Source organism: Rhinolophus hipposideros (assembly GCF_964194185.1).
Source record: "Rhinolophus hipposideros genome assembly, chromosome: 8".
NCBI classification, from domain to species: Eukaryota; Metazoa; Chordata; class Mammalia; order Chiroptera; family Rhinolophidae; genus Rhinolophus; species Rhinolophus hipposideros.
This window is the reverse complement of record NC_138054.1, coordinates 47,956,293-47,984,284: the sequence shown is the minus strand read 5'-3', so window position 1 is coordinate 47,984,284 and position 27,992 is coordinate 47,956,293. Positions and strand designations below refer to the sequence as shown.

Genomic DNA, 27,992 nt, shown 5'->3' with positions numbered 1-27,992 from the left:
CAGCACAAGACTGCCTAGTGGGAAGTGACATTAATGGAAAACTTTGAGGTTTTGCTGAGCAGAACCTGCCACATGGATAGTAAAGCAAAGGTAGTTCCCATAAGGTGCCCAAACCATGTTTCACTTAGGTCAGATACAAGGAATGACCCCATCGTTCTCCAGCTTTCACGTTGACCACGGGAATCTCTTCAAACTGATGCAGTGGCCAAAGCATGATCAGAAAGATGGGAGTTTGTATGCTAACTGATTGCTAGCTGTGGGAGCTTGGGCAAGTTCCTTAACCTCTCCAAATGTGCCTCAAAATAAGGGTGATAACTTTGCAGTGTTGTTGGGAGATGGAAGTTAAGGTAGTTAAGATACCTGGCAAATGGTAAGTTGGCAATGGCAGTTATTTTTAATACTTCTACAGTTTCGGGGAGGCACAGGTTTCAGGGTATTGAATTATCTTTAAAAAATCTATTCTGCCTGGAAATTTTCCCTATCTTCTGGGAAACCCAGAACTCCCAGTAGGTACCAAGAACAGACAAATCTCATACTACAGGAATATTGTGGGAATAGTTGAGAGATTTTCTTCTTTTAGTATTACCAGCTCACTCGGTTTTTTCCAGCATACTTCCTTGTCTCTCGTGTGCATTGCTCTATGTGGAGCTCTTGACAGCTGCCACTATTTATGCACACATTCTATAGGAAAACCTTGATTAAGTGGGACTTAGCTACTGGAGCACTTAAATGGTCATTGTTTTCCCCCTCTGGGCTTTATTTGGAGGAGAAACAGGAAAATGACAACTAAAGTTTGTTGAGAAGGATAGGAAAATCCTGTAATTTAACACCATCAATTTTATCTAAGAGAAAGAGAATGATTCTCAAGGCCACTCTGCTGATTAATGATAGAGTCAGGAGAGGATTCTCAGCCTCTTGCTCTTTCTTCTGGACTGTGACCTACAGATGTGGCTTTTGGCATTTGTCTTGGTGTTGTTACTCCTCTGGCTTTGCCACTACATTACTGGTGTCAAAATCAAATGGCTGCAAGGTTGTAGTGGGAATGCGTGGGACAGGAGAGGTATCGTACATTGGGAAGTGACAGTGAACGGTGGCACTCAACGCTGGAACCTGTGTATTTTCTGTGAAGACATCTAAGCTAAAATTAAAAAAAAAGTACAGAACAAACAAAACACATCTGGGGGTCAGATATGGCCCGTTGGTCTCAGTTTGAGTGCCTTGTACCAATTATATCCACAGTCCTGGTTCAGTAAGGAGATACTCTGAATTATGTACCTGAGGCATGTTGCCAAAGAATTTCAGTACTATTTGTCGATTTATATTAGCTAAGGCAGAAAATTGAAGAAGTGCATTTTAGAAACCTGATTATAGTATGTTTTGTAACAGAGCAGAAGCTCTCCCCTTATTCACCGTTTGGTTAGTCAGATTAGTCAGAATTCTTTGTTGTCCAATTATTCAAGTGAATTCAGATGTCACAGTGTATAGGACATTCACAATTGGGAATACTAGGACCTCTCAGTATTGGAGGTTATGCCATATGTAGACATTTAAACATTTAATATTGGGACTCATAGTGAGAAATACTTTTGTGTTATTGCTGAGCAGAAACACACACACACAAACACACACACACACACACACACACACACACACACACACAAACTCAAAACAGTATTTTAAGAAACCACATCTTAACTGCCCAAAACTGATGTTTTCCGACCTATATCATTTTTATTAAAATAAACTAAGTTTATTTTACAGTCCACTAGTGTACCACAACATGTAAGGTAAAACAAATCACTAGACAAGGTGATGCTTATATTTATTTAGTAGATATTAAATTTTCTCAATCTCTAATGAGTGTGAGGTACTCTTGGATATCAAGGTGGGTGTACACGTGAACAAAAAAAACAGATTTTTATCTGAAAATTCAAGACAGAACAATCACTTTGCATTTTACATAGTACTTTTATATTATCATACAGCCATAATGATAACACATCTCTTAAGTGGGCAGGGCAGATTTTAGCCTAATTTTACAGATAGGAAGTTACATTTTTGAAAAAAATGATTTATCCATAAAAATTAGTAGAATAATAATAGTGATAATAGATGGATAGCATTTGTTAAGCACTTACTATATTTAGGTACTGATTTAATTCTTACTACAACCTTAATCTGATGGTACTCATATTATGCTGGTTTTACAGAGGAGAAAAGTGAGGCGGAGAGGTTAAGTAACTTGCCCAAGTTCATTGAGCTAAGAGTCTGAGGAACTAGGATTCAATCCTAGAAAATAATGGTTCCATAACCTGAATCTTAACCAATGTATGATAGTTCCTGGAAATCAAAAGGCACAGATCAGAATCCAAGATGGGTTGTACAGATATCCGTTTTTTCTTAACCCTATCAACAGTGGTGTGACATCAGCTGTGACAGGAGATCATTTTGTGGGGTGGAGGAGATGGGGAGAAATAGAGCCTGGCTCCTGAACATTGCTCAGTGTGGATAATCTTTACTAAGTTAATAAAAGTGACTGAAGTCAGCAAGAAAAAGGCAAAGGGAAAAATGCTCTCCCCCCAAAGAGACCATCTAATCGTTTGGCTCTGTTCCAGATGTGATGTGGTATTCTTGAGATAAATTATGGAGCAATCTTGATCTTGGAAAAACAGGAGAGTTTGGCTCTAAATGTTCACCTTGGATTTATCAGGGCCACCTCCCTTCCTTAAGTGCAGGATCTCATTCAGAATCATATAGATAAGTTTCCATTAGCATAGTCCTGGAAAAAACAATACTTCATCTTTGTCAAGCTCCTCCCATGCAAAGACCTGACAAGCACTGAGGCTAGAACTGTGCTCACGCCAGACCAATAATAGTAATAATAGAGAACAATTATTAAGTACTTAATTCTATACGTGTTAAATACTAATTAAAATCTTACTTCCAAGTATATAATAGTGGTACTTTTATTTTGCTTTATTTTATGGAGTACAAGAGTGAGATCTTCATGGAGAAGTGAATTTGATCTTCAGGACAGTAAAGAAAATCTTAGGGTTGAAATTGGTGTATATTCCCAGTTTAAGCACCAAACTAGTTTTTAGACTGTTGTAAATTAGTCTAGCTGTTGTATTTTCCTACCCTAATATGTTCTTTATACCCTAACTTTGTAGGGTTATTAATAATTACTCTGATTGATTTTATTTATGTTAAATTAAGAACAAAGATAAAAAATAAAATGGTCCCTGTAGCCCATTCATGTTTTTCTTTAAATTTGCAAACTGGGAAGGTAGACATCCAAAAATACAAAGGCGTATGTTTCATCTAAATTTCTTCCAGCAATATGTCTGCAACTTTGAAAACATTTGAGCAAAAATAACAGAGTGCTGATTTTGAAAATAATAATTTTCACTTTTTAAAAATGGTTTTCTCTAAATTCTCTTAATCCAGCGATTATAAATGCAGAATTTGACAAGGCATGTGATGGACATTACGTATTTACTCTAATTGTGGGTTAGTAATGAATTAAAAGGAAATGTGCAGAAAAAAATTAAAATGTTATTGGAAAAGATTTACTAGACTGTGCAGAGTATTATTGCTTCAGTCAAGTGAGTAAAACAGCTCAATCCGACAGATTTGGGAAATTGAAAGTATAAAATTTTTGTTTAAAATTTTCTTACAACTTTAACTCCACCACTCAAGTTTTTTGATCTTGTAAATGAGCATTAACTGTGATTTGTGATTTAGGTCAGACCACACCATCACCAGATAATGCGGTTAGGAAAGCAACTGGTCAGGCAGTTTAGTCTTCCCAGAAGGACTGGAGGGATCTGGAAGACAGCAGGCACTCTCTTGGCCTCTACTGATTCACCCTCTTCCTCCAAAAATTGGTGTTTGAGTGATCCTTGAACAGGAAAACATCTCTCACTCCAATTAATTTATTTTGTGTAGACCTGTGTAGAGCTAGAGCTTCCAGGAAACTCTTTGGGTCCCAAATGATTTGGACTGAAGTCTCTTAAATGTGATAGTTTGATTTTGTGTCCTTAGGTGGTCAAAATCGTAACAGCAAGAGAAAGCCACGAAAGGGAAGAAGGCAAAGCTGTCTTAAGCAAATTTTACACACATGCACTTTTTTCTTGTTTTGGTGATGAAACTCTGTCAGATGACTTGAAAACCTTCTCACTTAGTCATCCCAAATCCTAGTAAAGAATCCTTTTTAACCAGGATTTTCACCTGGCCTTTTACCTCAGTTGATGAGAAGGAGGGGTACTTCTGCAGTCCTATTATTTTAGGTGAAAATGAACATTTAGTAATCACCTTTTGAGACTTAGAATTATATCTAGGTTTTGTAAGGCTTGACAAATTTTACAATATTGGGATCCTCTTTAAGAACATGAAATCACGAATGTAAAATTATGTATACATCCTTGAAAGAGGCTTCTGCACGAAAGGAGTCCTGAGCCTTAAGCTTCATTACCTTCGTGATAAATTCTCCTCTGATGAGCGACTGCTTTCTTTGCCCCAAAATTATGAAAGAAAAGGGGGGAGGAGCTAGAGAATGGAAAGAAAATCCTCATTTTACTTCCCAACCATTCCCTCAAGCCAGCTGAGTTATTTGGTCCTTTCTCTAGGTCCCAAGGTAAATGATGTCAGATCTGAAGTTGCACCTGATTCATCCTTGCTCTCCACCCATTTCCCCAATTTATTCCTTCAGCAAATAGTTACCAAACAGCCACATACTAGATGCTCACTAGGTCGAATGGACCCTAATTGCCTCCTAGTGTTTGAATAGCAAGCTCTTTGGTATCTCACTTAGGGACCATCATTATGGGAAATGTGCAAAACCCTGCTGTTTCTTTCCATCCTAACCTACATATAGCCTGGCTTAACTTAGATTTTTTTTTTTTTTTCTGTTCCATTGAGTTACAGCTCAGTCCTCTAGGACTGTTTAACGGTCGGGGTGGCTTTGACTTGCCGAATCGTCTAGTAAATATAGGCCAAGTTATACGAAATGGGAGTGTCTGGGTCTTACCAAGAGACCCCCTTGTCCCCAAAGCTTACGAGTGAGAGACACGCAGCCCCCCTTCCTCTAGGTCTCACACGCCAACACACCCTCCGCCCGGGTCGTAGGAGTCGCCTCCTCCTCCCGTAAAAGTAGCCGCCCCCTTGTCCGCCTCCAGCCCACCTCCCCGAGAATCTCCCTTCCCGCACTCCCTCTCTTTTCTTCCCCACCCGTGGGCCAGCTGCGATTGGAGCTGCCCTGCTGCACGGCGGGGCGACGCGGCGACACCTTACAGGATTGCTTCCGGGCACTCCCCAGCCCGAGCGTGGCTGGCCGGGAGCCTGGAGCTCGGCTCGGCGGCAGCCCCGCGCGGCAGCGCCCCCGCCCTGGCCCCCGCCCTCGGGCCGTCCCTCCCTCCCCCGCCGCGCTCTGCCCAGGGCGGTGGCTGCCGCGCCCCGTAACGCGCCTCTACGGTGGCCGCTCCCGCTTACCCTCCTCGTAGCATCATGTCGGGCACTTGATTGCCCCCCCCCCGCCCCCCTTTTTTCTTTTTTTTTTTAAATTTCTCCGTGAGCCCTTTCCACCTTCCCTCTCCCTATTCGTCTCCCAGGTGGATTTTTTTTTCCCCCCCTTTTCTCTTGGCTTGCCCATGAGCCTCCTCGGGAGCTACCGGAAAAAGACCAGCAACGATGGTTATGAATCTTTGCAGCTGGTGGACAGTAACGGGGACTTGAGCGTGGGGAGCGGCGCGGCTGGCGTCAAGCAGAGAGTGACTGTGGCGGCGGCGGGGCGGAGTCCCGCGCGGCAGCCTCAGGACGGCGCCAGCACCATGGACAGCACAGGTAGCGCGGGTGGGGGCGCAGGCTGGACTCCGCGTGCGGGCGGGCGGACCCGGGCGGACCCGCGGCTACGGCCCGGCGGCTCCTGGGGGCTCCCTCCCCGCCCCCGCCGGGGGGAGCCTGGGGGAGGCGAAGGCATCTAATACCACCGGGGAGTCGCGGCTCTCATTTCTCTGTACGGGGGGGGGGGGGGTAGGAAACGTTAGATCGGTCCGGAGGCCCCGCGACTGGAGCGAGCGCCTCTTCATCTTCTAAGGCTGCGGAGTGCACCACCTGGGGGCGGGGAGGGGCGGGGACCGTGGGGGAGGGGCGGGCGGGCGGGCGAGACTGGGAAGTAGGGCGGGAAGTAGGGCGGGAAGAGGCAGCTGTTTTCCCCACCCCGCTGGATGAGGGGGGAGAGGGGAAGGAGTAAGTGCGTGGATTGTGTTTGAAGCCTGTGGACCACGTGGATGCCAGTTCTCGTAATGCTGGTGTTATTTGCGATTGTGGAAAGCTCTGCCTCTTCACAACCCTGCTAGGGTTAATGCTGTTTCTTGAGCAGGGTTTACCTGGGATCTGGAGTCCTTTTCCACGGTTTCTACGTTGTGCACAATGAACGTGACTCCATCTGTTGTTGGCTTTGAGCTTGTTTATCCTTTCACATGGAATATATTAATATTTCATAAACATGTAAGGAAAATGGAAATACCTCTACACTTTGTATCGGGGCTTGCAACCATCTTATAAAGCATTTTAACAAGTTGGATGTCTTTCTTGAAAATGCTGTTGTAGCGATTTCCATAGCAAAACAGTCATGCACCTTGGACAAAGGGGTATTCTTATAACCGTTTGCTTACCTTGTCAAGGAACCAATATCTGAGGATTGTTTACATAGAGATAATTTATAATTGGAGTGGTTAGTGGTTTGTTCTACATTGATCATTTTAAGACTGGACAACTGAAGACTCCGGAGGAAAGATTCATATTGGGTTGTTGGGAAGTAATGAAACTAAACTGGATTTAATTCCTGCTTTGCAAACAAATACTTGCTTCTGTAAATTGTGTAATGGCTCTCCCTGGGCTATCGTTTTCTATTTCCCTCATCCCATAAGTGGGGTGAGGTACTGCCCACAGATGTTCAAGTATCCTGGCCTGAAAACGAATGTTACCCATAGAGCTCTTAGTGAAGTTAAGGAAAGTATTGGTGGGATGTTCTCGCAGGACCATTTTAAATTACAACTAAAATGCGACTGATGGCTTCAAGGGTCTTGGTATTGATGTTGTACATTGCTATTTCATTGATGTTTTTCCAAATCTGTGATATATCAAAGTTCAAACCATCTTTTGACTAGATGTGATCTCCTTTAAATCTTAAACAAAGATTCATGTACTCCAAATGATGACACTGGAATCCTTTCTGGAACATAGTAGGCATGTAAACAAATAAATAAACAGTTTCCAAATGAGTGTGTAGAAGCCCACTTCAGGGAAATGAAAGAAATATGAAAATTTTTGTATTTTCATCTTTCCTAGAGGTTTTCTTTTTAAGAATTGGAATTTGTTTTTAAAGTATGTCATATTCTAGAATAAATTCAGCACGCATTTTCTGAGCTTGTGTGCTGAGCTCTGTGCTAAGTAAGCACTGTGGGGAACTGCCCTCTAGGGGGCAGTCACTTAATAGGGGCAGTAACTCAAACACAGGGCAGCCTGTGGTAAATCTGGAGTTTTGAGGATTCTTTTTTTCCCCCACAACATCAGAGATTTTCCAATAGGTTTAGAGGAGAAGAATGAATTGCCTTGATAAACTGTTGTAATGGGAAGTCATTTTTTTATTAAGAATATTATCTCTAAATCATTATTACTAGGAGTTGAATCTTCAACTCGATCAAACTAGAACTATACGAAATAGTTGCAGGGTCCCGTCCCTCACTCCCCACTTAGGGGAATGATATGGCTTTGTTGCGGCAGTACTGTGTATCTTATGACTATTTTGATGCATATTTACAATTGAGAATGCAGTTTGGGAGGATGCTGTTTGTTTGGTTTGGATGAGGGATTGGGCCCTGAGAGTGGGTTTCTTTTAGTGGGTAGCAAGTTTCATTTACTAGTGCAACTATATCTGTCCTGTGTAATTATAGTTCTTCCAAGATCCTGAAAGAGCGGCTTTGTGTAGTGTAAACATATCCGTTTCTTTAAGATATTTAATTAAACTCATGGATCATTTCTAAAGCAGCAGTAATCTGCCCATTCATTCTGTTGATCGTGCTGTGACATCCTGGTTAGGATAGGTGGTTCATGGGGCTTTTGTTCTAACAGAAATGTTTATGAATGGAGAAAATGTGTCGGGATACCTCTAGGGAATTTAAAGTTGAGTCTTAACAATACCTTACACGTGCACAGCTATTTATAATAGACAGAACAGTTGGACACTAATCTTATTTCCTTTCTCCAGAATTCTGTTAGGTAGGGTAAGTCGCATGTGTCGGTGGCCAGGGATTTGGAATCAAACCTCTGCGCTATTGTTACTAGTTGTAAAACCTAGAAAATGTGTAAGCCTGTTCCCCGTTATAAAAGGAGAATCATAATAAAGCTTTATTTAGTGTGAGGCTTAAAACAACAGGAGAAGATATTTGCAATTTTTCTTCCCTTTGCTATCGGTACCGTTCCAATCAGATGAAGAAACATATTCTTAGAGATGGCAGGAGACTTGTTCAAGATAAAATAGCTACTTAGTGACATCAAGATTCAGGTTTGTGATTCTAAGGTCTAAGTGTATCCCCATTGAACTCAACTGTCTTTATCTCTATAGGCATAATATCAACTGATTGTTGAAATGCAAACAATATTATCTACTTTGATTTCCCCCTCTGTTATTAGATGAAAGAGCGACAGATGTTCAGAGAAGTGTAATGATTTTTAAGTCAACAGACTTTCTAGATGCCAAAGCAGCTCCCGGGGTGGATGTGTCTTGCAGAGATCTCTACCTTCTCTGGCTCACTTTCTCTTCATTTGAATTATTTGCTAGAAAAGAGTGTCATTCAAAGGTCATCCTCTCATATCCCAAATGGCACTGCAGCTATCCCAATTCATTAGCTCAGAAATCCTGTATTTCTCTTGTGTGCATTTCATCTTCCATGGAAAGTAGAATCCACAAAACCAGCACTCCCAGTCTTGAGTCATGAAAGCGTTCCAACATTGGGCTATACTTACCAAGTTCATAATGACGAGCTACAAAACAGCAGTCCAATTAAGAGTATAAGGATAATGAAGAATGCTAAAACACTTTGCTGTTTAGCATGAATCTGATTGGAAACAAAAATTATCTTTAACAAATACTATTCTGGGTAGTGCTTAAACCCAGCGTTCACATTATGTAATCTTTATTTGGGTAACGCATCATTGACGTATTATCAGTGTATCAGATATTATTTCCTTAGGAATACCAGCTCACTTAAGGGTCTGTTGGCAGGCAACAATGGTTGAAGGCAAAGTTGATTTATCTAACTGATTTAATGTGTGGCTAACCTTTGAATGTTTCTGGATAACCATTTAATGATGCACCTCTCCAATTTTAAGTGCTTGGTGACTGCCAGGTTTTATAGACTTAGAAGGGGAATCCTTTGGACCAAGTCTCTGAAAGATGGCCACGTAGGCTATGATCTACACCTTCTGTGATGGAGCTGTCCCCACCTTCTGAGGCAGTGACTTTGGACTGTTCCCTTGGCACAGAGCTCTTCCTTTTATTTAGGCAAAAATCAGCCTTTCAGCTTTCAAGGTACAAAATAAATACAATTTTTTTTTTTTTTTTTTTTTTTACCACATGGCAACCCTTTGAAAATGAGACAAGAGGTCATGTTTCTCCTCTTAGTCCAATTCTCTTCTCTTCTAGGCTAATCAAGCCTAGGTTCTTCAGCTTTCTGTTTTTTCCTTCACATAAATTGGTTTCCATATAATTATCCTAAGCCTTCAGAATAATTTGTTTCTTTAACTTTATGTAACGAGGTTTGTAAATCAATTTTTATTGTAAGAGTTTTCCATGCTCTTGATTAAAACAGAATTAAAGATTACAGAAAGGAATAAAATGAAAACTATAAAAACATACCCTCTTCCCTCCCTGATTCTTTAGGCCCTTGCCTCAGAGATACTGTATTTTGCCACGTATAATGCACACCCACGTGTTTGGCCCAAACTTTCAGGGAAAAAAATCTTTTCTTTTAATTTTTTAATTCAAATTTTTATTTATGTACATTTATGTACTTGTTTTTTGTATTATAAAGAAATGTTAGCATTTGTTTTTTAACATAGTATGGTACAAGAAATGTTATGTAACAAATAATTACAAAACACAAGCATAGATACAAGGTACAAGAAATTTTACAGACTGGTAACAAATTTACCATATTTACGCATCATAGAAGGCCAAGAGCTCTTTGTTGTTGCAAGTTCATCCTAAGTTCAGCAAAACTGATTATCATATTCCAGGGTATTATTTTTCTTATGGATGTCATTATTGATTTCTAGAGTTACACTTAACTCATAAGCATAAATAAAAGAATTAAAAACATTTACATAGATATGGAATTAATACTACCCATTTACAATGCACATCCTTATTTTTCCCACAAATTTGGGCCAAAAAGTGCCCGTTTAATAACATGGCCCGTTTAATAATATGGTAACCCCTATTGAAAGTGAAAGTGTATGTAAATACATATGCACCATATTTTCCCCAAAATAAGACCTAGCCGGACAATCAGCTCTGATGCGTCTTTTGGAGCAAAAATTAATATAAGACCCAGTATTATATTATATTATATTATATTATATTATATTATATTATATTATATTACATTATATTACATTATATTACATTATATTATATTATTATATTAGTGATAGTGCCTTTCCTCTTGTGGTTGAATAAACCAGGCACAGAGAGGGTAAGCAATTTGCCTCAGATTACACAGGCTGTACTTATTCTTTATTGAGTAAAATGCCGTAGGAAATGCCCATAAGATTGCAAATGAAGAATTTAGTGAATGTTTCTATTTGTTTCTTTCCCTGAGGTAAGGAGAAATAGGAGTGTCCGAGGTTGTGTTTTCATTTTGAATCTCCTGCCAATAAGACAGATATCTCTGGACTTAAACATAGCATCAAGAACTTAAAAATACCGGAACTGAGGAAGATAGAGGAAAATCAGTATTGAAGGAGACTGATTAAATTCTGATATGACACTGAGAGTACAATATAATAATGCAGCTTTATAAATTTATAGAACAACATCTTCAGTAAAAAGGAGTCTTCACTGCTCTCAGGGTAAAGTCCAGAGTATTCTTAACTGGACATCAGAAGCCCATCCTGGTACCTCTGCCAGCGAGCCCAACAGAATTTCTTGTCCTTTCTTCACTGGTAGGGGCCCCCTCCCTTCACTCTATCTCTCAGCTTTTGGAAATACTGTTCCCTCAGCTTAGGGCAGCTTCTCTCATAGCCATCTAGATGTCCACTTTTCTAAGTTATCTCCTATTCATTCTTCAGGACTTGGTTTCATTATCCTTAGACCCTATAGGCTGCCTGTGAGATGGCTGTTCTCCACGCCCCTCCAGCAGTCATAGCTGTCATCACATTCAGTTGTGATATTGTTGCCTGGCCTGTGTCTCCCTCTAGACTGGAAGTCAAATTCAGACAGCTGTGTCTTATTCACCTTTGTATTCTTGTCACTGTTTGGCATTTATTTAAATACTCATTGAATAAATGAAAGCATGAACAGCTTTTGAATTTTTAAAAAGGGCATTTATAATGAAATACGTCCATCCAAATCTAAAAATAATCATACAGCTAGATTTTAACAGAAATGAGGCCAGACTTGAAAGAAATGAAACTATTGCCCCAAAGCTAGGCCGGTTCAATAACGAGCGTGTTTTGTACGCAAGGACAATAGAGGGGAGAGAGAGAGGATTTAATACATGGCCCCAGACCCCCAAGAGTTTTCTAATGTGGAAATGTAAAGAAATAATTGTCTCACCAAAAGACTGCTCTCTTGAACAAAAAATGCAATCTGTTGTACGATTTATCATCCAGGTAACTTTTTTGAGCAGAAAAAACCAAACCAAAACAGAAAACAAACCATTAAATGTATACATTTTTTTTTTAAACAGACTAACAATAGATGACTTCTGTCTGTGGATTTCTTCATCATTATCACAAGATTTGACTCGTAGCGATTTTCAGGTTTAATATAAAAAGTTTTTTTTATCACCTTTGGCTTTCTGCAGTTATATGTAAGTTTTATGGTGACTTACTGCTTTTTATAACCTGCATTCACCATTTTGAACTCTTTCTGGAAAGAATCTATAATTTTGAGGTGAATTGAAGAATCCTGGAGCTTATATTGAACATTTCTTTGTTTGCAAAACTTGTAACTCAGGAATGAACTAAATTACAGTTACTGTATGTTGAACAACATCTCTTGAAATTTACTTGGAAGCTTTTGACAGAACAGCTTCGTTAGTCTGAGGAATAAGTCCTTTATGGTCCAAAGAATTAGAAAATTTCATGACATGTGCCAAGAGGTCTGGCAGTTTCTACTGCCTTTAATTGCTTTACCTGACATGTCACAGGCCATAGTCTAGATTCAAAAAATGTTTTTATTTCAACAATGCATCAAAGTATAATTTTAAAAGATACTAGGGATAGAAGTTAAAATTCAACCGTGCGTGCTATTAACAATGCAGATAACCCCATGAAGGAAGCAATCAGATGACCCAGTGCCGTCTGTGCAGTGTTGGGTTTGCATGTGCAGAAAGTAATGACTATTGGTGTATTGCACAGTAGCACTCTATTCGGTGTCTGGTGAATTTGTTTGGCATATGTTCTAAGCCCCTTCCTAATGTTAGAAATGTTATGCTGTGAAAGAAGTGCACATTAGAATTCGTTACATTTGGCAAACGCCAGGGTGGATAAGTGGGATAATAATAGATATGTAAAGTGGTATTGGGGTGCAGAAGAAGGAGCCATGATTTCACCCGGAAGGACTAGGGATGGCCACAGTGGAAAGTGATGTTTGAGCCAGAAGTCAGTAGGTGGAGAAGGAAAGGAAAACTGTTTTGGGCTGAGGGCTGAGGCACCGTGGCATTATCGTGCATGGTATGTTGACAGAACTGCATTTAGGCCTAGAAGCTGGAGCTCATATGGGTGGGAAGTGCTGTAGTGGATGGCACTGGGCAGAGAGATTGAACCCAGATCAGGATGAGCCTGCTGAGGAGGTTAGACTGTATTCTGTAGACAATGGGAGGGTGCTGAAGATTTGAGGGTAGGGGGAGGTGAGGCAGGGCTGACTTATGCAACAGGCATAGTGCCTAGGGACCCCAATAATTTTAAGACCCACCAAAATGTTTTAAAATTTCTTTTAAAAAACAGAATTTAAAAAATGAGTATAACACTTAGGGATTCACCTTTATACAAATGCAACCAAAATACACAATTTTTTTTTCTTTTTTTATATGGGGGAATGGGCACTCCAAGGCAGGAGAAGAGGGAGTATTTCTAGTCTTGGCTAAAAGTGGGAAATGTGACCACCAACTGTTTTCTATGCTGCAAAAGGACCACGAACATACTTGTGGAAGGGCCACATATACTGTTAGCTTGGCACACGGTTTCATTAAGCGTTCAGCTTTTTGGTAGGCTGCCCTTTATTAGGCTGTGCAGCTCTTCAGGGGAATGCTGTGGAACGGGTGGGAGGCAGGAGCAGGGCCTGTGCTTGCCTGTGGGAGGAGAAAGGCAATCAGTGGAAATGCTAGAACTGAAGCTCTATGGCGCTGGTCTGAGTCCAGGCCTGAGGCTGGAGGCCAGGATGGTATAAGGTAGCCAGCCTGCCCTTACGCCCATGCTCTCTGCGTGAGGCTCTGTGTCCCTGCCTGATGATGGAGGCACAGGAAGAAAGCTCGGCCACTGGAGAAATTTGGAAGATGATTACTGATGCAAGAATTCTCGGTCTCTATGGAAACAGACAAGTACCTGAAAAAATACCCTGACCCCAGGACTGCCTTGTACCAGCATTTGGCCACTTGAGCATTGAAACAAAAATCTTAGCAGGGTAACAATCCTTATTTATTTCTGCCCCTTATTCTTCTTTCGCTTTCTCCTTCTTCTATGGCCTCCTTCCCTCTTTTCTGTCTTCCTCCTCTTTCTCCTTCCCCTTCATCTTCAACTTCCTTGTCCTTCCTTCCCTTCCTTTGTGTGTGCTACCCTCTTCGCCCTTTCCTGTGTGGGTCCTGTGTGCCCTCCGCCCCTGCCAGTGAGTCACCCTGTTGGGGAGATTTGGAGCTCCATGCCGTAGGAAGGTACGTGGATGACTATAGTTTTGGGGGTTGTGTGGGGGTGTGTGTAGAACTTAGATCCCAGCTTACTGCATGGGGTCCAGTAGGTGTGAACACAGGTGTCACTTTCCAATTTGGGTAACCGTATCTAACCTACCTAAAATTTCACTTACTGTTTCTATTAGCCAAGTGTTCCACACTGTGACTCGATGGTGAGGGGTTTCACAAGCCTCCATCCCAGAGGTGGCTGTGTTTCATTCAGGCGAAGGAAAGAATTTTACTTACTAATTCACAACTAGGGAGTGCAAGATAATAGCTTGCCATTTTCCCCTTCCTGTCTCCCTTGCCTCACCCCTGCAGGAAAGCAGATCTTTCTCTTCTCCTCCCCTCTTGCTGAAGCCTCGATAAATTGCTCTCTTTTCAACACTGCCAAGTCCAATTTTTGGATACTGTTGAACAGTGGGGGTATTAAGAAATCATGAGTCAGAAACCCCAGATTTCAGCTCTGGCTTTGTCATTTACCAATTGTGACCTTGGACGAGTAATTCAAATGAGAAAAATCATACTGACCATTCCTGTTTCACAGGCTAGGTGAAATGTGAGAATGTAGATGAAAGCACTTTGCCATGAATAACTATTCTCTCATTTCACAAATGCCTCTTCGCCACCTACTATGTGCTGGCACTGTTCTAGGTACAGGAATGCAGTGGAGGACGAGACAGATAAGACCTCATCACTTACGAACTTAATATACCGTGTTTCCCCGAAAATAAGACCTAACTGGAAATTAAGTCCTAGCATGATTTTTCAGGATGCCATCCCCTGAACATAAGCCCTCATGCGTCTTTTGGAGCACAAATTAATATAAGATCCTGTCTTATTTTCGGGAAACACGGTAGTGCAGAAGACATGCCATAAATCAGTAAACAAAGATAAAGGATTCTATGGCATGCTAAATGCTTCGAGGGGCTAGAGTGAGGAGAGAATAATTTGGGGTCCTGGGGGGAGGAGGGAGGCCCATTTTATAGACTATGATCAGGAAAGCTTTTTCTGAGGAGGTAACATTTGAGATGACACCTGAAGAAACAGAAGCAGACGAAAAACATTAAAAATAAAAAAAGAGCTGGGTGTAGAGCAAGCACTTCAAGTACTAGGTCCAATAAGTGAAAAGACCTGGAAAAGGGAGAAAGCTTTCCCGAAAGGAGTAGAGAACTGGTGTACCCGGCACTTAGAGAGCCAGGAGGGAATGACAACAAAGGAAGTCTGAGTTGTGTTTTTAAGAGACCATGTTGGCTGTTTGCGTTGAGAAAGAATTTGATGTGGCTTCACAGGTATTGCAGGTTGTAGGCAGGATTTATATAGCACAGGGGAGGTTAGCAACTATACTGCTCAGTATTAATGGTCGCCTGCCTCCCCCACCCCCCCAAAGTTCAAGTGAACTCACATGTTCACAGGTGTTTTTTTAATGTCCTATGATATTTAGTTCTTACAATTATCCCGTCAAATAGGTGGCATCAACAAAATGTTTTAGACAGAAGAAGCTCTGTTAAGTTCCGTGAGCTGATACCACAGCTCAGGCTGCAGCATGGCCCAGGTCTTCTGACATATTGGAGAGGGACAGAGATTGCAAAGGAGGAGAGCTGAGATCTTGGGCTCCCTGTGGCTAAGATGTATCGATCACTTTAGGAGGAGACGAGCTGGAGGGACAGAACAGGAAAAATTGGGTTTTAACTGGTAGGGTAATTAGCTTAGGTTGCCTCGAAAAGTATAGCAGGATTCCACTTTAATTATTGGTCTGAAAGCCCAGCCATTAATTCCCGTCACAGGGTCGGAGCTGGCTCTGTCTCTTAGTGTGCCAGGAAAGAACTGTCTCCATTATGCCTCTTACTGGCACACAGAGCCTGGGAGCCTTTCACACACTATCTTGTTTTGTGAGCATTTGCAGTCGTAACAGAAGACAGTTGTATTTCGTATGTTGCTTTGTTTTCAAGCCGTTGCGTAAGAGCTGGCCTTCTTGTAGCTTAAAAACCCAAAACAAAACCAAACCCCAAACAAAAACCAAACCCTGTTTTTGCTTATAGCTGTGATACATATTCATGAGAATAAAAATTAGCACACAAAAAAGAACAAAATTCAGAGAGTGGTATAAAAATGAAAATAAACGTCCGCTTCCTCTCTCTGCAGCTTTTATCCTACGCTCTACGTATAATTAATATGAATGGTTTCTTGTATATACTTACAGAATTTTCTGTGCACGTGCAAGCTATTTACCACCACATAGACCAAGCAGATTCCTGTACACCACATAATGCTATCCACCCATTCATAGGTAATGTGTAACTGTATGTCTGGGAATCTTTCTATGCCTGCTGTTCCACAACTTGGTTTTTACTTAACACAACTTTTTTACTTAACACAACTTGGTTTTTACTTCGGTAACTGTCTACATTCGTACCCAGAGATGGACCTCTTTTTCTCTAATGACTGCTTTGCATTTCACTGTCCCAGTTCCTCCACTGATAAGTAGTAAATATCTTTGAACATTTATTTGTGTAAATTGTATATGTGATACACCCGTGGGATAAATTCTTAGACGTGGAGTTGCTAGGAGAATGAGCATATGCACTGCACATTAGGATAGATCTTGCCGGATTGCTGTTCTAGAACCTGTAACAACTTAAGTTTCTACTGTCAGTGTATGAGACTGCTTGTTTTCCCACATACTTGCCAAAGCTGAGTGTTACCCAACTTCTTTATTTTTGGCAGTCTCATATGTGAGAAATAGTGATCATGGTTTGTTTAAAACTGGCATTAAGTGTTGATACTTCTATGAATTATTTTTGTTGTTGGAAATGGGTTCTAAGTATTTTTTTAATTACATAGGTAATTACATATTTAGGACAATTTAGAAAATGCAGAAAAACACAAAGGACAATAAAAGTAACCGATAAACTTGTTTTCCATGGATGACCATTGTTAACATTTTAGAATATATCCTTTTGTCTCTTATCTATACGTAAAGTATGAATGAAAAAGATGTCCTGTTATCTTCTTGGCTCTCCATTGATTGTGGCTACTATTCTTCTTGTGGAATAAAGCACTGGAGTTGGGGCTAGTGATTGTTCTAGATTCGAGTTTTGCTATCACTGACTAGCACTATGACCTTGGGTAAGTCATTAGCCCTCTGAGCCTATCTCACTGTAAAACAGATAATGCCTATCTCATCATATTGTTAGGACAATCAAATGGGATAAGGTATAGAAAAATGCCTCTTGCATTCCCTGCCCTACAGTATATGCTTGATATGTGTTGGCTGTATCAAGAGGTTGAAGCTAAGTGAGGATATTTTATTAAGGCGGGAATATTTTATTATCCTGGGGTTTCTTCCAAGTAGATCATTTTACTCTCTTCGTTTTACAAGGTTCTGAGCATTTCCTTCGTTATATTCGTTCTGGGATTGTTTATAAGCTTTAAGGCAATTTGCAGTCACAAGGAGCCTACATAGCTGTGTAGGATGTTTATCACCAGAACTCTCATTTGAGGCAGTCCCCAGGCTTGACACATACTCAGGACAGGCCAGTTTAAGGAGAATTTTGAGGGCAGAGGATGAAACATAGGCATTTTCCAAGGATGAAAGGAAACTAGCCTTTATGTTCTAAGAATGATTAGCCATTAATGTGTTTTTCTGTATCTTTATTTTTTCCCAGTGTTCCTGCAAAAGCTAGTTCATGAAAAGCAGTGGTTCTCAGTGATGGACTATTTTATGTGGCCCCTCCAACCCCCGACATTTGGTAATGTCTGGAGACATTTTAGATGGTGGGGTTGTTACTGGCATCTAGTCGTAGAGGCCAGGGTGCTTTTAAACACCCTACGATGCACAAGACAGTTCCACACAATAAAGAATTATCTGGCCCAGAATGTCAACAGTGAGAAGGTTGGGAAGCCCTGATATAAAAGGAGTGAATATATCGATTATGAGTTGAAGGCAGCCAACGTGGTAAAGTATGGGTCCATGGCCTATGAAACTGGTGGTACTGACCAGAACTACAAATTGAATGGTACCTAAGAGGAACTTTCTTTCTGGTTGAAAGAAGGAGCTTTGCTCTTCAGGGATAAAATGGTTCTTGTTTGGCTAAAATTACTACGTGGAGACAGCCAAAGTCCTAGAAAGTTCATGTTCATGTCTCAGTTTCCATGGAGTCCAAGATAGACCAGCTTTGTTTATTCACACATTTATTCATTCAGCAAGCACTGTGACTACCTGCCCAAGTACTGTGCTGTGAGATTAAAAACAAACAAACAAACAAACAAACAAACAAAAAAGCCATTGTATTCACCCTAGAGGAGCCAGATGTTAGAAGACCGAGGAACACTGTGTTAGAAGACAGTGTTATTGTGGTTAAGAACTCAGATCTGGGTCTGTGTTGGCCTCAAATCCCGCCTCTGCCACTTGTAATGTACGGTGGTACTTCGGTTTTCGAACATAATCCACGAGCTCTGAAACAGCTAGGCTTCAGGATCTTGCACTCAGCGGAAACTGTGTGACATATTCGAATTCTGAGTAGTGCTCAAAAACTGAAGCATTTACTTCCGGTTTACGGCATTCATAAACCAAAATGTTCGTCAACAGAGATGTTCAAAAACCGAGGTACTACTGTATATGATTTGGGCCCTCGTTTTAGGAAGAGGTAAAGAATATCTATTTTACATGATTGTTGTGATGATTAAAATGTTGAGAAACATAGAGTGTTTCGAACAGTGTCTAGCTTAATAAAATGTTAGTTGCTTTTGTTATTTTTATTTCACTCCTGTTACTGAAATCTTGGAGCTTTATGGATTATCTAAGTTAGGGTTTTCAAATTTGATTAGTACTAGATTTCTCAATAAAAGCCTTCCCAGACTGACAACATATGAAATGCATGAAAACAGAACAACTCCGGTTAAAGTAAGGGTGGGCGGCTGGACACTGCTTTCTTGGACCACTCCCCTCTGTATCCCCAAAAGTGGTTTCTCGTGCATAGCTGCAGACCCTGGGGCTGGATAGGAGCCAGTTTGATAACCGCTGATCTCATCCAGTCCATTCATTTTAAGAGTAAGGACCCTGAGGCCTAGAGAGAGGAAGTGATTTACAGGGAGGGTAAGGCAAGTACATGAATAACTGACGTGTGTGTCAGACCCAGAAACGATGCCGTACGCGGGAATTCAGAGAAGGCAGAGATAGACACTTCCTGGGTTAGGTGATATTTAGGGCTGGTCGGGAAGGATGAGTAAAATTTGAGCATTTCAGATAAAATTGGAAAAAAATATTTTCAGAAGAAGAAATACAATGATCAAGGGAAGGAGGAAAAAGCATTGGAGACTTTACCCATGTCTTCGTAAATTATCTTTGGTTGCACATAGCAAAAGCCTATTTCAAAATACCTTAACTGAAAACCAAAGAAAAGGAGTTTTTATAAAGTCACAGGGTGCCTTCTGGGTCCCAGGGTTGGAGAGGTGAACCCGGTCTCCTTTGGGCCTGGAACTCGAGAGCTGAAAGCCTCCCGACAGCACGCCTCTTTTTAGTGCATCATGGTTCTTGTTTTGTTCTCTTCTGCGTGTTTGCTTCATCCTTTATTCTCTCTTGGTACAGCTTTCTTTCCGTCTCTGTGCACATGGCTTCCCCGAGGTTCCCAAATTCACATGTCACTCATTCCAGCAGTCTGTCTTCACTGATCCTCTGTCTCCGAATCCCAAACTCTAACTTATAGGAAGAGAGAATTCAATGGGCTTGAGAGTTGTTGCTCATGTCTCTCTCATCCGGTAGCTGTAGCCAGCGTGGGGGACGGGAGGACGGGTTGGCACAGCCCTCCTGAAACTTGAGAAAGGAACAGACTGACCCTCGAGTTGCTCCTTAACTCTCAGTGGAGACTTGTACCTCTAACAGAGTATGAGGCACATAATATGGGTGACAAGTAGGTTAGTGGGCTGATGATGGCTTCCCTGAAGAGGGACCCTGTGCTGACAGGGACAAGTAGCCAGTGCTGGCTCTGAAGCGTAGGCAAGATATCCGCAAGTGAAGAAGGGGACGAGGGAGGACATTGTAAACAGGAGCTGAGAAGAATGGTGGGAGAACACTGAATGTTGTAGTGACACTGAGCGACTGAGTATCTGTGCACCAGCAACTTCAGTCGTCCACTCACATGACAAATATTTATTAAGGACTTGTGAGGAGGAGGGTATGTTTATAGATGGAGAAACCAAATTAAAATAGTTAAATTACTGCCCCAGTGTCCTAGGGAATAGGAATATGAACCATATCTAGACTGTTTCAGTCTTAAAAAAATATTTTTCTTTATAGTTTCATTTTTGCTTTCTCTGCTTGATTTTACAAGAAAATGACTCAGGGCAAGGTTGGTGGCTCATGGTGTGTGTGTGTGTGTGTGTGTGTGTGTGTGTGCGCGCGTGCGTTTGTTTCAGTAGCTGTTGAAATTATGCATTGTCCTTACTTCCGAAAGTGAGAAATAGGCACACAGTTTCCATAACTATAAAATGATTTATGTGTGGGTGTATGTTTGTTTTAGGGGGATTGTTTGGTCAGATCCTTTCTAGCTCTAACATTTTAGTATTCAGGAACTCGTTCTCTTTCATCTCAGTAATGTCAGCAACCAGTTAGATTCAATTTATTGTAGAATTACGTATAATAGGAAAAAATTCAACACTGCCTAAAATGTTCCAGGATCAGAGATTGGTTGAGATAATTATGATATGCTTATATGATATTACTAAATAGCCATCAAAAGGTATTTATTCAGTGAATTTTTAATGTAATGGAAAGATGTTTGAAATATAAAATTTGGGAACAAGAAAACTATATGCTGAATTAAACTATACACATACCCACATATTTATATATTCACACAGAAAGTCATTGTAAGGATCTATACTTGTCTAAAAATGAAGGAACTACATCAAAATATTATAAAAGGATATTTGGATAGTAGGGCATCAGTGATTTTAACATTTTATTTTTATGTGTTTTGCTAGTTTCAACAATGAATTTACATTTCATAACTGCAGTTTTATATAACTATGTTCTTCTGTAGCTGCTTTAATAACTGCAGTTTTTATTGAAATAATTACAGACTCACAAGTATTTGTGAGAAACAATACAGAGAGACCCTTGTAAACTGTGCTTATTTCTCCCAGTGGTAATCGTTTTCAGAATTCCAGTGTAATATCACATTCAAGATATTGACATTGATACATTCCACCTCATATTCCCCTGGTGTTTTTTGTGCTCGTGTGTGTGCTCGTGTGAGTGTGTGTGTGTGTGTGTGTGTGTGTGTAAGTTCTATGTGGGTTCGTGAGTCCACCACCACAGTCAAGATACTGAACACTTCCACCACCGTAAGGAGCCCTCATGATGCCCCTTTTATAAAACCACATCCACACCCACCGTTGTTCTTTCAAAAACATAGTTAGCTCAGGTATGCAGGGCATTTACCCATTTTGCTTTTTCATCTGAAGCCGTAATTGTAGAACCTTAGAGTTGGAAAGAACTCTAAGTCTTATTGGTCACACATAATGTGGGAATTTCAGAGGGGAAGTAGGAGAGGTTTTATGATTCTCTCTCTGCTCTCCTTCAAACAGCATCACCTTGAGCTCTCTCTCCCTGCCCTTCACCCCAAGTACCTTTGCCTCAGTAATGCAGGTCTTGACTTAGCTTTCTCATACCTGACCCTCTAAATCTGGGCAGCTGCTGCTTCTCTGCCTTGAAAATACTCTGTATTTTCCTCATTGTGCGCTTTGCTCATCTTATAATTGCTCATAGAAAATCAATAAATATTGGATGGGCAGATGAATGTGGATAACAGTCCTTTCCCAATTTCTGAGGAGCCTTCAACGGCCAGCTGTCCTTCTGCTCTTTGAGTAGCACGTCAACAGCGTTTATGTGGCCAGCCCACTTTAGTTTGGCTGTGTCCCTTACTTGCCTAGTCCACAGATTCCAGCTTCTACCGCCTGAAGCTTCCACCAGGATGATTGCCTCTTCCGAACTCCTCACATTTCTCTTTTCCTCTCCCACTTCTAAAGCGAATACATTGATGATGACTACTATGAGCAACTTTCAGCCTACCACTGTGCTGTGTGCTTGACACGCATGATCTCTTTTAACACAACATATTTCAAGTTAGGTTTTACTAGACCCATTTATAAAATGGGGAAACAGAGAGTCAAAAAATGGTGGGTAGCAAGTAGCCAAAGACGTGGCAACTAGATTGAAATTCAGGACTGTCTCATATAAAGCCCCCTTTCCTGACCAGTCTGAAAGAAGGAGCTGCATCTGTTTTGACTCCGTGGTCCTCCCAAATTTCAGCACTTCCTCAAGGACCCTCTTTAGCCCCTGATTGAACTCTTTCAGTCAGGTAACTCTGGACTTTGGAAGGCAGCCATTCAATTGCCAGACCAGAAACATCACTAGGAAGTTGTCCACGTTCAGTGGACTTCTTCCCTTCACTCCCTCAGTGCTATATCTAGGTGGGTTGTAGCCCTGTCCTGTCTTGCAACATAAATTCCTCTGAATCTATAGCTCCCTCATGTGATAGCTAGAAGGGATTTCAATGATTTTCTGGTCTTATCTATTACAGATGAGGAAACTAGAGTGCCAACAGAGGAGCCTGTTCAACTTACTACCCTTGAGTTACTTGAAACCTAATTCTATTGCTCTGGCTTACCTTTCTCCTTCTAGCTCTTACAGTCTTTCTTCATGAGATGGGTTTTTTTGACCTTTCATTGCCCTGGTTATTCTCGTATGGACACCCTCCAGCTGGCTACTGTCCCTCTTGTTTTTGGAACTGATCTCAGTATCCCAAATATAGGTTGATTGCCTGAGTCCTAGAGAGGATGTTTAATAAAGTAATTATGAAAACCTATTATGTGCCAGGGTCTACCACATTCTGCCTTTCTTCTTCCTTTCTCCAAATATTGTCTACAAATATTTATGAGGTTATAGTTTTGGCTGCATGTAACAAAGGCCATCAAAATTATGGCGTAAACAGATGAAAGCTTATTTCTTGCTCACATAAAAGTCTGATTTGCAATGGCAGCTCTACTCTGAAATAACTAGGGTCCCAGGCTCCTTTTATTTTGTTGCTTTATGCTCCTTAGGGTGTCACTCTCTTTCTCATTATCTAAGATGGCCAACCAAACACGTTTGTTTTCCAGCATACCTCTTTACAAGAAACACCCTGGAAGCACTCTCATTTCCACTCCCATCCCATTGGTTGGAACTTAATCACATGGTCATGCCTCACTGAATGGGGAGCCTGGGAAATGTAGTCTTTTATTTTGGGAGGTCACATGACCATAAAATATTTTTAAGGAAGAAGAAGGAGAGAATGGGTATTGATTTCACAAATAGCAGTCCCTGCCACACCCCTCCCTCATGTTTCAGCTCCAAAAAAACAGGCCCTAGATTGGTCCTTTAGAACCACTGGCATCCCAGGCTTATAAAGTTCCATTTCTAGGAAAGATGACAGAACCCGGCCTCTCAGTGAAGTCAAGAGAAATTCTCAGGATTTCATGAAAGACTGAAATTCACAATCTTTGTGAGGAGGTCACAATGGTAAAAATAGCTGTCATTTATTAGGAGCTTACTATTTGTTTGCCATATATGTGTAAAATACTTAACTATGCATTATGTTATTTAATTCTCAGAAGAATCCTAGAAGGCAAGTACTATTATTCTCCAACTTTACAGATCAAATTTTCCAGAGAAATGAAGTAACTTGCCCAAGGTCACATAGCAAATAGATGGTGACACTGCCAGCTATTTGTTTTGGTGCCCTGGTGGCCTGCGGTCATTGTCTTCTCTGCTTTGATGCTACACAAATTGGAGTTGCTCATTAACACTTCATAACGCCTTCTCATGTTCCTCATATAATCAGAACATGTCTAACTATAATCTGAGCAGGAAGTGTTGTTTTAGATAGGCTGTGAGCCCCAAGTTGAAGGGATGGGTCTTATATCCTGTTTGCTGAGTCTTAGCTTAGGTCAGAAAAAGTACATGGAGACTATTTGGCAAAGGCTGTTGTTCCCGTGCTCTATCTCGCTGTCAGTGGTGCTCCTTGGGATATTTCCTTTTGCATGAGGAAACTGAGGAGCAGAGATATCACAGGACTTACAACTCACGGTAGGATTGGGATCTGACTCCATGTCCGTTTGATGCCAAGTTGGAAATTTTAACTTGCCCACTGCCTCATGTTCACTATTTTTCTCAGCCTGAAGTCTGTTTCCTCATGTTCTGGAGTCTCTCAGTACATAGTGGGACGTGGTACCAGGCCTTCGGTTCATTGGCTTCTCCGTGCCTGGTTAAAGATCATAGGCTCTGATTGATCACGGACATTTTTAGGCCCTGATTGATGATAGCCTTGCTTTTAAACATTTGTTGTGTTTTCTCTTATTAGTATGGCAAATGGGTTATACAAATATTAACCATGAGGCGTTCTATGAAGAAACCACGTCTCTACGGTCAAGTGCTCTTTTCCAACCCCAAATCCAGTATATGTAGACCACAGGATAGGGCACTTGACACATGGATATTTCAGAATAATAAGTATTTGGCAAATTGTGGGCTGGTGATGGGGGGATGCTTTAGAGCTGGTGGGAGAGGACACCTTTCTGAGTGGGTAGCATTTATAGTAGGGTATTCTAGAGAATGAGAAGGAATCAGTCATGCAAAGAGCCAGGAAGAGGTTCCTGATATTATAGAAAGAGGAACAAAAGCATATGCCCTAGGTGGGGAAAATGGAAAAGAGGCAAGAAATAAACTAATACCATGTCTGAGCTTTATGAGTACATAGCTTAGAGTTTGTTACAGGAGGGGAGACAGAGGCCCATTGTCAATTGCCTCCTCCCCAATGCCCAATGGAGAATAAGTGGCTACTTATGGACAGGTCTCAGTGGTGCTGAGGTAATGCCTTCCTGCTTGTCAAATTCTCCTTTACTTAGTCATCTTTGGAAGAGTGAGCAACAATTTCCTTGATGAATCATTATTCTCTGTTGCTTCACTAAACTCATCTTTGAAAGTGGTCACATGGACAGTATTCCTTTTAGAATTCTTTTGAGATCTCCCAGGGGCTTTGAAGCTAAGAAAGCAGTGATGTTTTTGATAGCAATGGTTTGTAAAAATATTTAGCTCACTCTTTCCTCTTAAAATCCATTCAAGCACTTAGCGGGTTGGAAATCAGATGATTATATCAGAGTCTCAAACCTGGAATTGATAGAAAATTGGAGGATACTCAAAGGATGTTCTCAAAAGCAGAGGGGCTGAGCTGCTCTGAAAACAATGGCAGATTCCTTTATGTATAGTGACTAGAGCCTCACAGATGTGCCTCAGCTGGAGAGAGTCCGTCAGGCACTAGCAGGTCTGCACATGGTTCCAGTGTGGGTACTTGGGTTCTTAATCTGATTTTTATTCAGCTATTCATTTTAAAGTCTGTAACAGGCCAAGAGGTTCTTCTTCTTTCTTTCTTTTTTAAAAGGCAAGCTAAAAGAACACAAGTCCAGTAATTAATTATGGGAATTTAATAGTACATTCTGGACTTACTTGTTGTTTGCCCCGGCTCAGCAGAGATCCTTTTGATGTACTTCCAATGACAATAAAAATAACAGCTTGGTGAAATAAACAGGCTTTTAGGTGGAGAACTGAAGTTCTAGGATGAGCTTTATCTTCTGATCACATTGCTCTTTGGCACTGACCATGAGTACAAGCTATCCATGCCTTCTTTTTAGTTTACAGAGTGCTTCCATGAACATTATTTTACTTTACTTTTACAACTACCTTATGAGCTGAGTATAATTATCTTCATAGTATGGCTGAGGAGACTGAGGTTCAAAAGAGATAAGTGACAGGTGACAGAATCAGAACTCCAACTCAGATGTTGTAGTACTTTTAGTCCTAATTCCTGTGAAACATAGTAGCCTGAAAATCTTAAAAAGCATCAGTGCCAACTTTAAGACAATGACTTAGGGGTTTTTGTCCCATGAGTATTGTTTTAAACATTTTAAAGAAATAACTACAAATTCTGTTCCACACTAACCCTAATAATGCTTTCTATATAGTGTCCCTGAGTGCAGAATCCTCAGGACTATTAGACATTTCCCCAAGCTTCACTCTTTAATATTACCTTATCTTTGATTATATCGTATTGAACGCAGAGTCTGGAGAATAATTATTAAAGATTTGTAGGTTGTTTGCCTGACCTTTTTAAAGAAGAAGCATAGATGGTGTGGCTGCTATGGAAAACAGTATGGCAGTTCCTCAAAAAATTAAAAATCGAAGTACCATATGATCCCGCAGTTCCACTTCCGGGTATTTATCTGAGGAGATCCAAAACATTAATTTGAAAAGATATATGCACCCCTTTGTTCACTGCAGTTTTATTTACCATAACCAAGATATAGAAGCAACCTAAGTGTCCATTGATAGATGAATGAATAAAGATGAGGTGTCACATATATAGATGTGTGTGTGTATGTATGTATATGTGTATGTATATATATGTATATAATATATTTCTCAGCCATATAAAAGAATGAAATCTTACTATTTGTGATAACACGGGTGTACCCAGAGGTTATGATGCTAAGTGAAATAAGTCAGAGAAAGACAAATACCATATAATTTCACTTATATGTGGAGTCTACAAAACAAAATAAAACAGAAACAAACTCACAGAATATTGGGATGGTTGTGAGATGGGAGGTGAAAAAGGTGAAAGGATTAAATAGAACAAAGTGCCAGTTATAAAAATAGTCACAGGGAGATAAAGTACAACATGGGGAATATAGTCAATAATATTGTAATAACTGTGGATGGTGTCAGGTGGGTACTAAACTAATGGATGACCATTTCGTAAATTATATAAATATCCAATCATCTGAAACTAATATTGTACGTCAACTATAATTGAAAAATAAATGTTAAAAATCGTACATGTGAATAGAAATAAATAAAAAACTATTTCACAAAGTAACCTAGGCTTCAGCCATGTCTGTATCTGATTCATTCACTGTAACAAATTCTTTTGAAGATATATTTCTAATATCTTGGACTAGCTAATTAAGGACGAGATGGCAGTTTTGTTGTTAGGTTAATTTAACTATCCATGCTTTGGGAGAGAGCCATGACAAAACTGTATCAAAAGAAAAAGAAGACTCCCAAATAAAATTATACTGGCAAAATTTTCTAGGCAGAGAAGAACACTGCAAGTATAAGATGTAATCGTGTTTGACACAAGAACAAGGAGAATATCAGCTACAAGACCTTTAAGCCTGACAGCCTCTGGCAAGGTGGTAAATAATGGGAGGTCTTTTAGAATGGCTTTTCTTGGGATAAAGCACAAACTATATGTAACACATGCAGAATTGCTGCTGGAGAGGCGACAACAAAAATACTCAAGACATCCAAGGAAACCTAGGAAAGCATGTGCAAAGTTCCAGAAGAAAGCATGCGTGTGGGCTGTTGGAAGACTTGCCAGGGGTTCCCTGGGATGGGAACAAAGAGCTAGAGGGTAGGGAGAAGCGCAGGAAGTGAAACTGTAGAGCTCAGCAGCTCCGTCATTCCAGGCCTTTTAAGCCCTGTTATCTGGAGCTCTTAAAGGTTTCTAAGAAGGGGAGTGATACGATTAAATTTGCATTTTAACAACATCCCTCTGGAAAGGACAAGAAGGGTTCCAGGCTGGCAGTAAGGAGATCAGTTTGCAGGACAGTTAGGAGGCTGGAGAAGCGAGTGACCTGAAGTAAGGTACTAGCTAGTAGTGGGTGTGTAGAAAGGTGGGATGGATTTGGTGTTTGCCTGTAGGAACGGGGAGGAGACAAGGT

At 40.7% G+C, this 27,992-nt stretch overlaps 1 protein-coding gene across 6 annotated transcripts in view; it reads left to right on the top strand.

Moving 5' to 3' along the window:
* Nucleotides 1-27,992, top strand: part of DNAJC6 (DnaJ heat shock protein family (Hsp40) member C6) — a 121,327-nt gene that overhangs the window by 28,317 nt on the left and 65,018 nt on the right. For 2 of the 6 annotated variants that reach the window (XM_081056005.1, XM_081056004.1), the window contains exon 1: nucleotides 5,634-5,841. The exons of 3 other annotated variants lie outside the window; for them this stretch is intronic. In XM_081056005.1, the coding sequence (XP_080912131.1) occupies nucleotides 5,649-5,841 (193 nt within the window). In that variant the 5' untranslated portion in view covers nucleotides 5,634-5,648. Of the gene's footprint in view, nucleotides 1-5,633; nucleotides 5,842-13,761; nucleotides 13,910-27,992 lie in introns of those variants that run through there. One more of the 6 variants, XM_081056010.1, reaches the window with a different exon arrangement.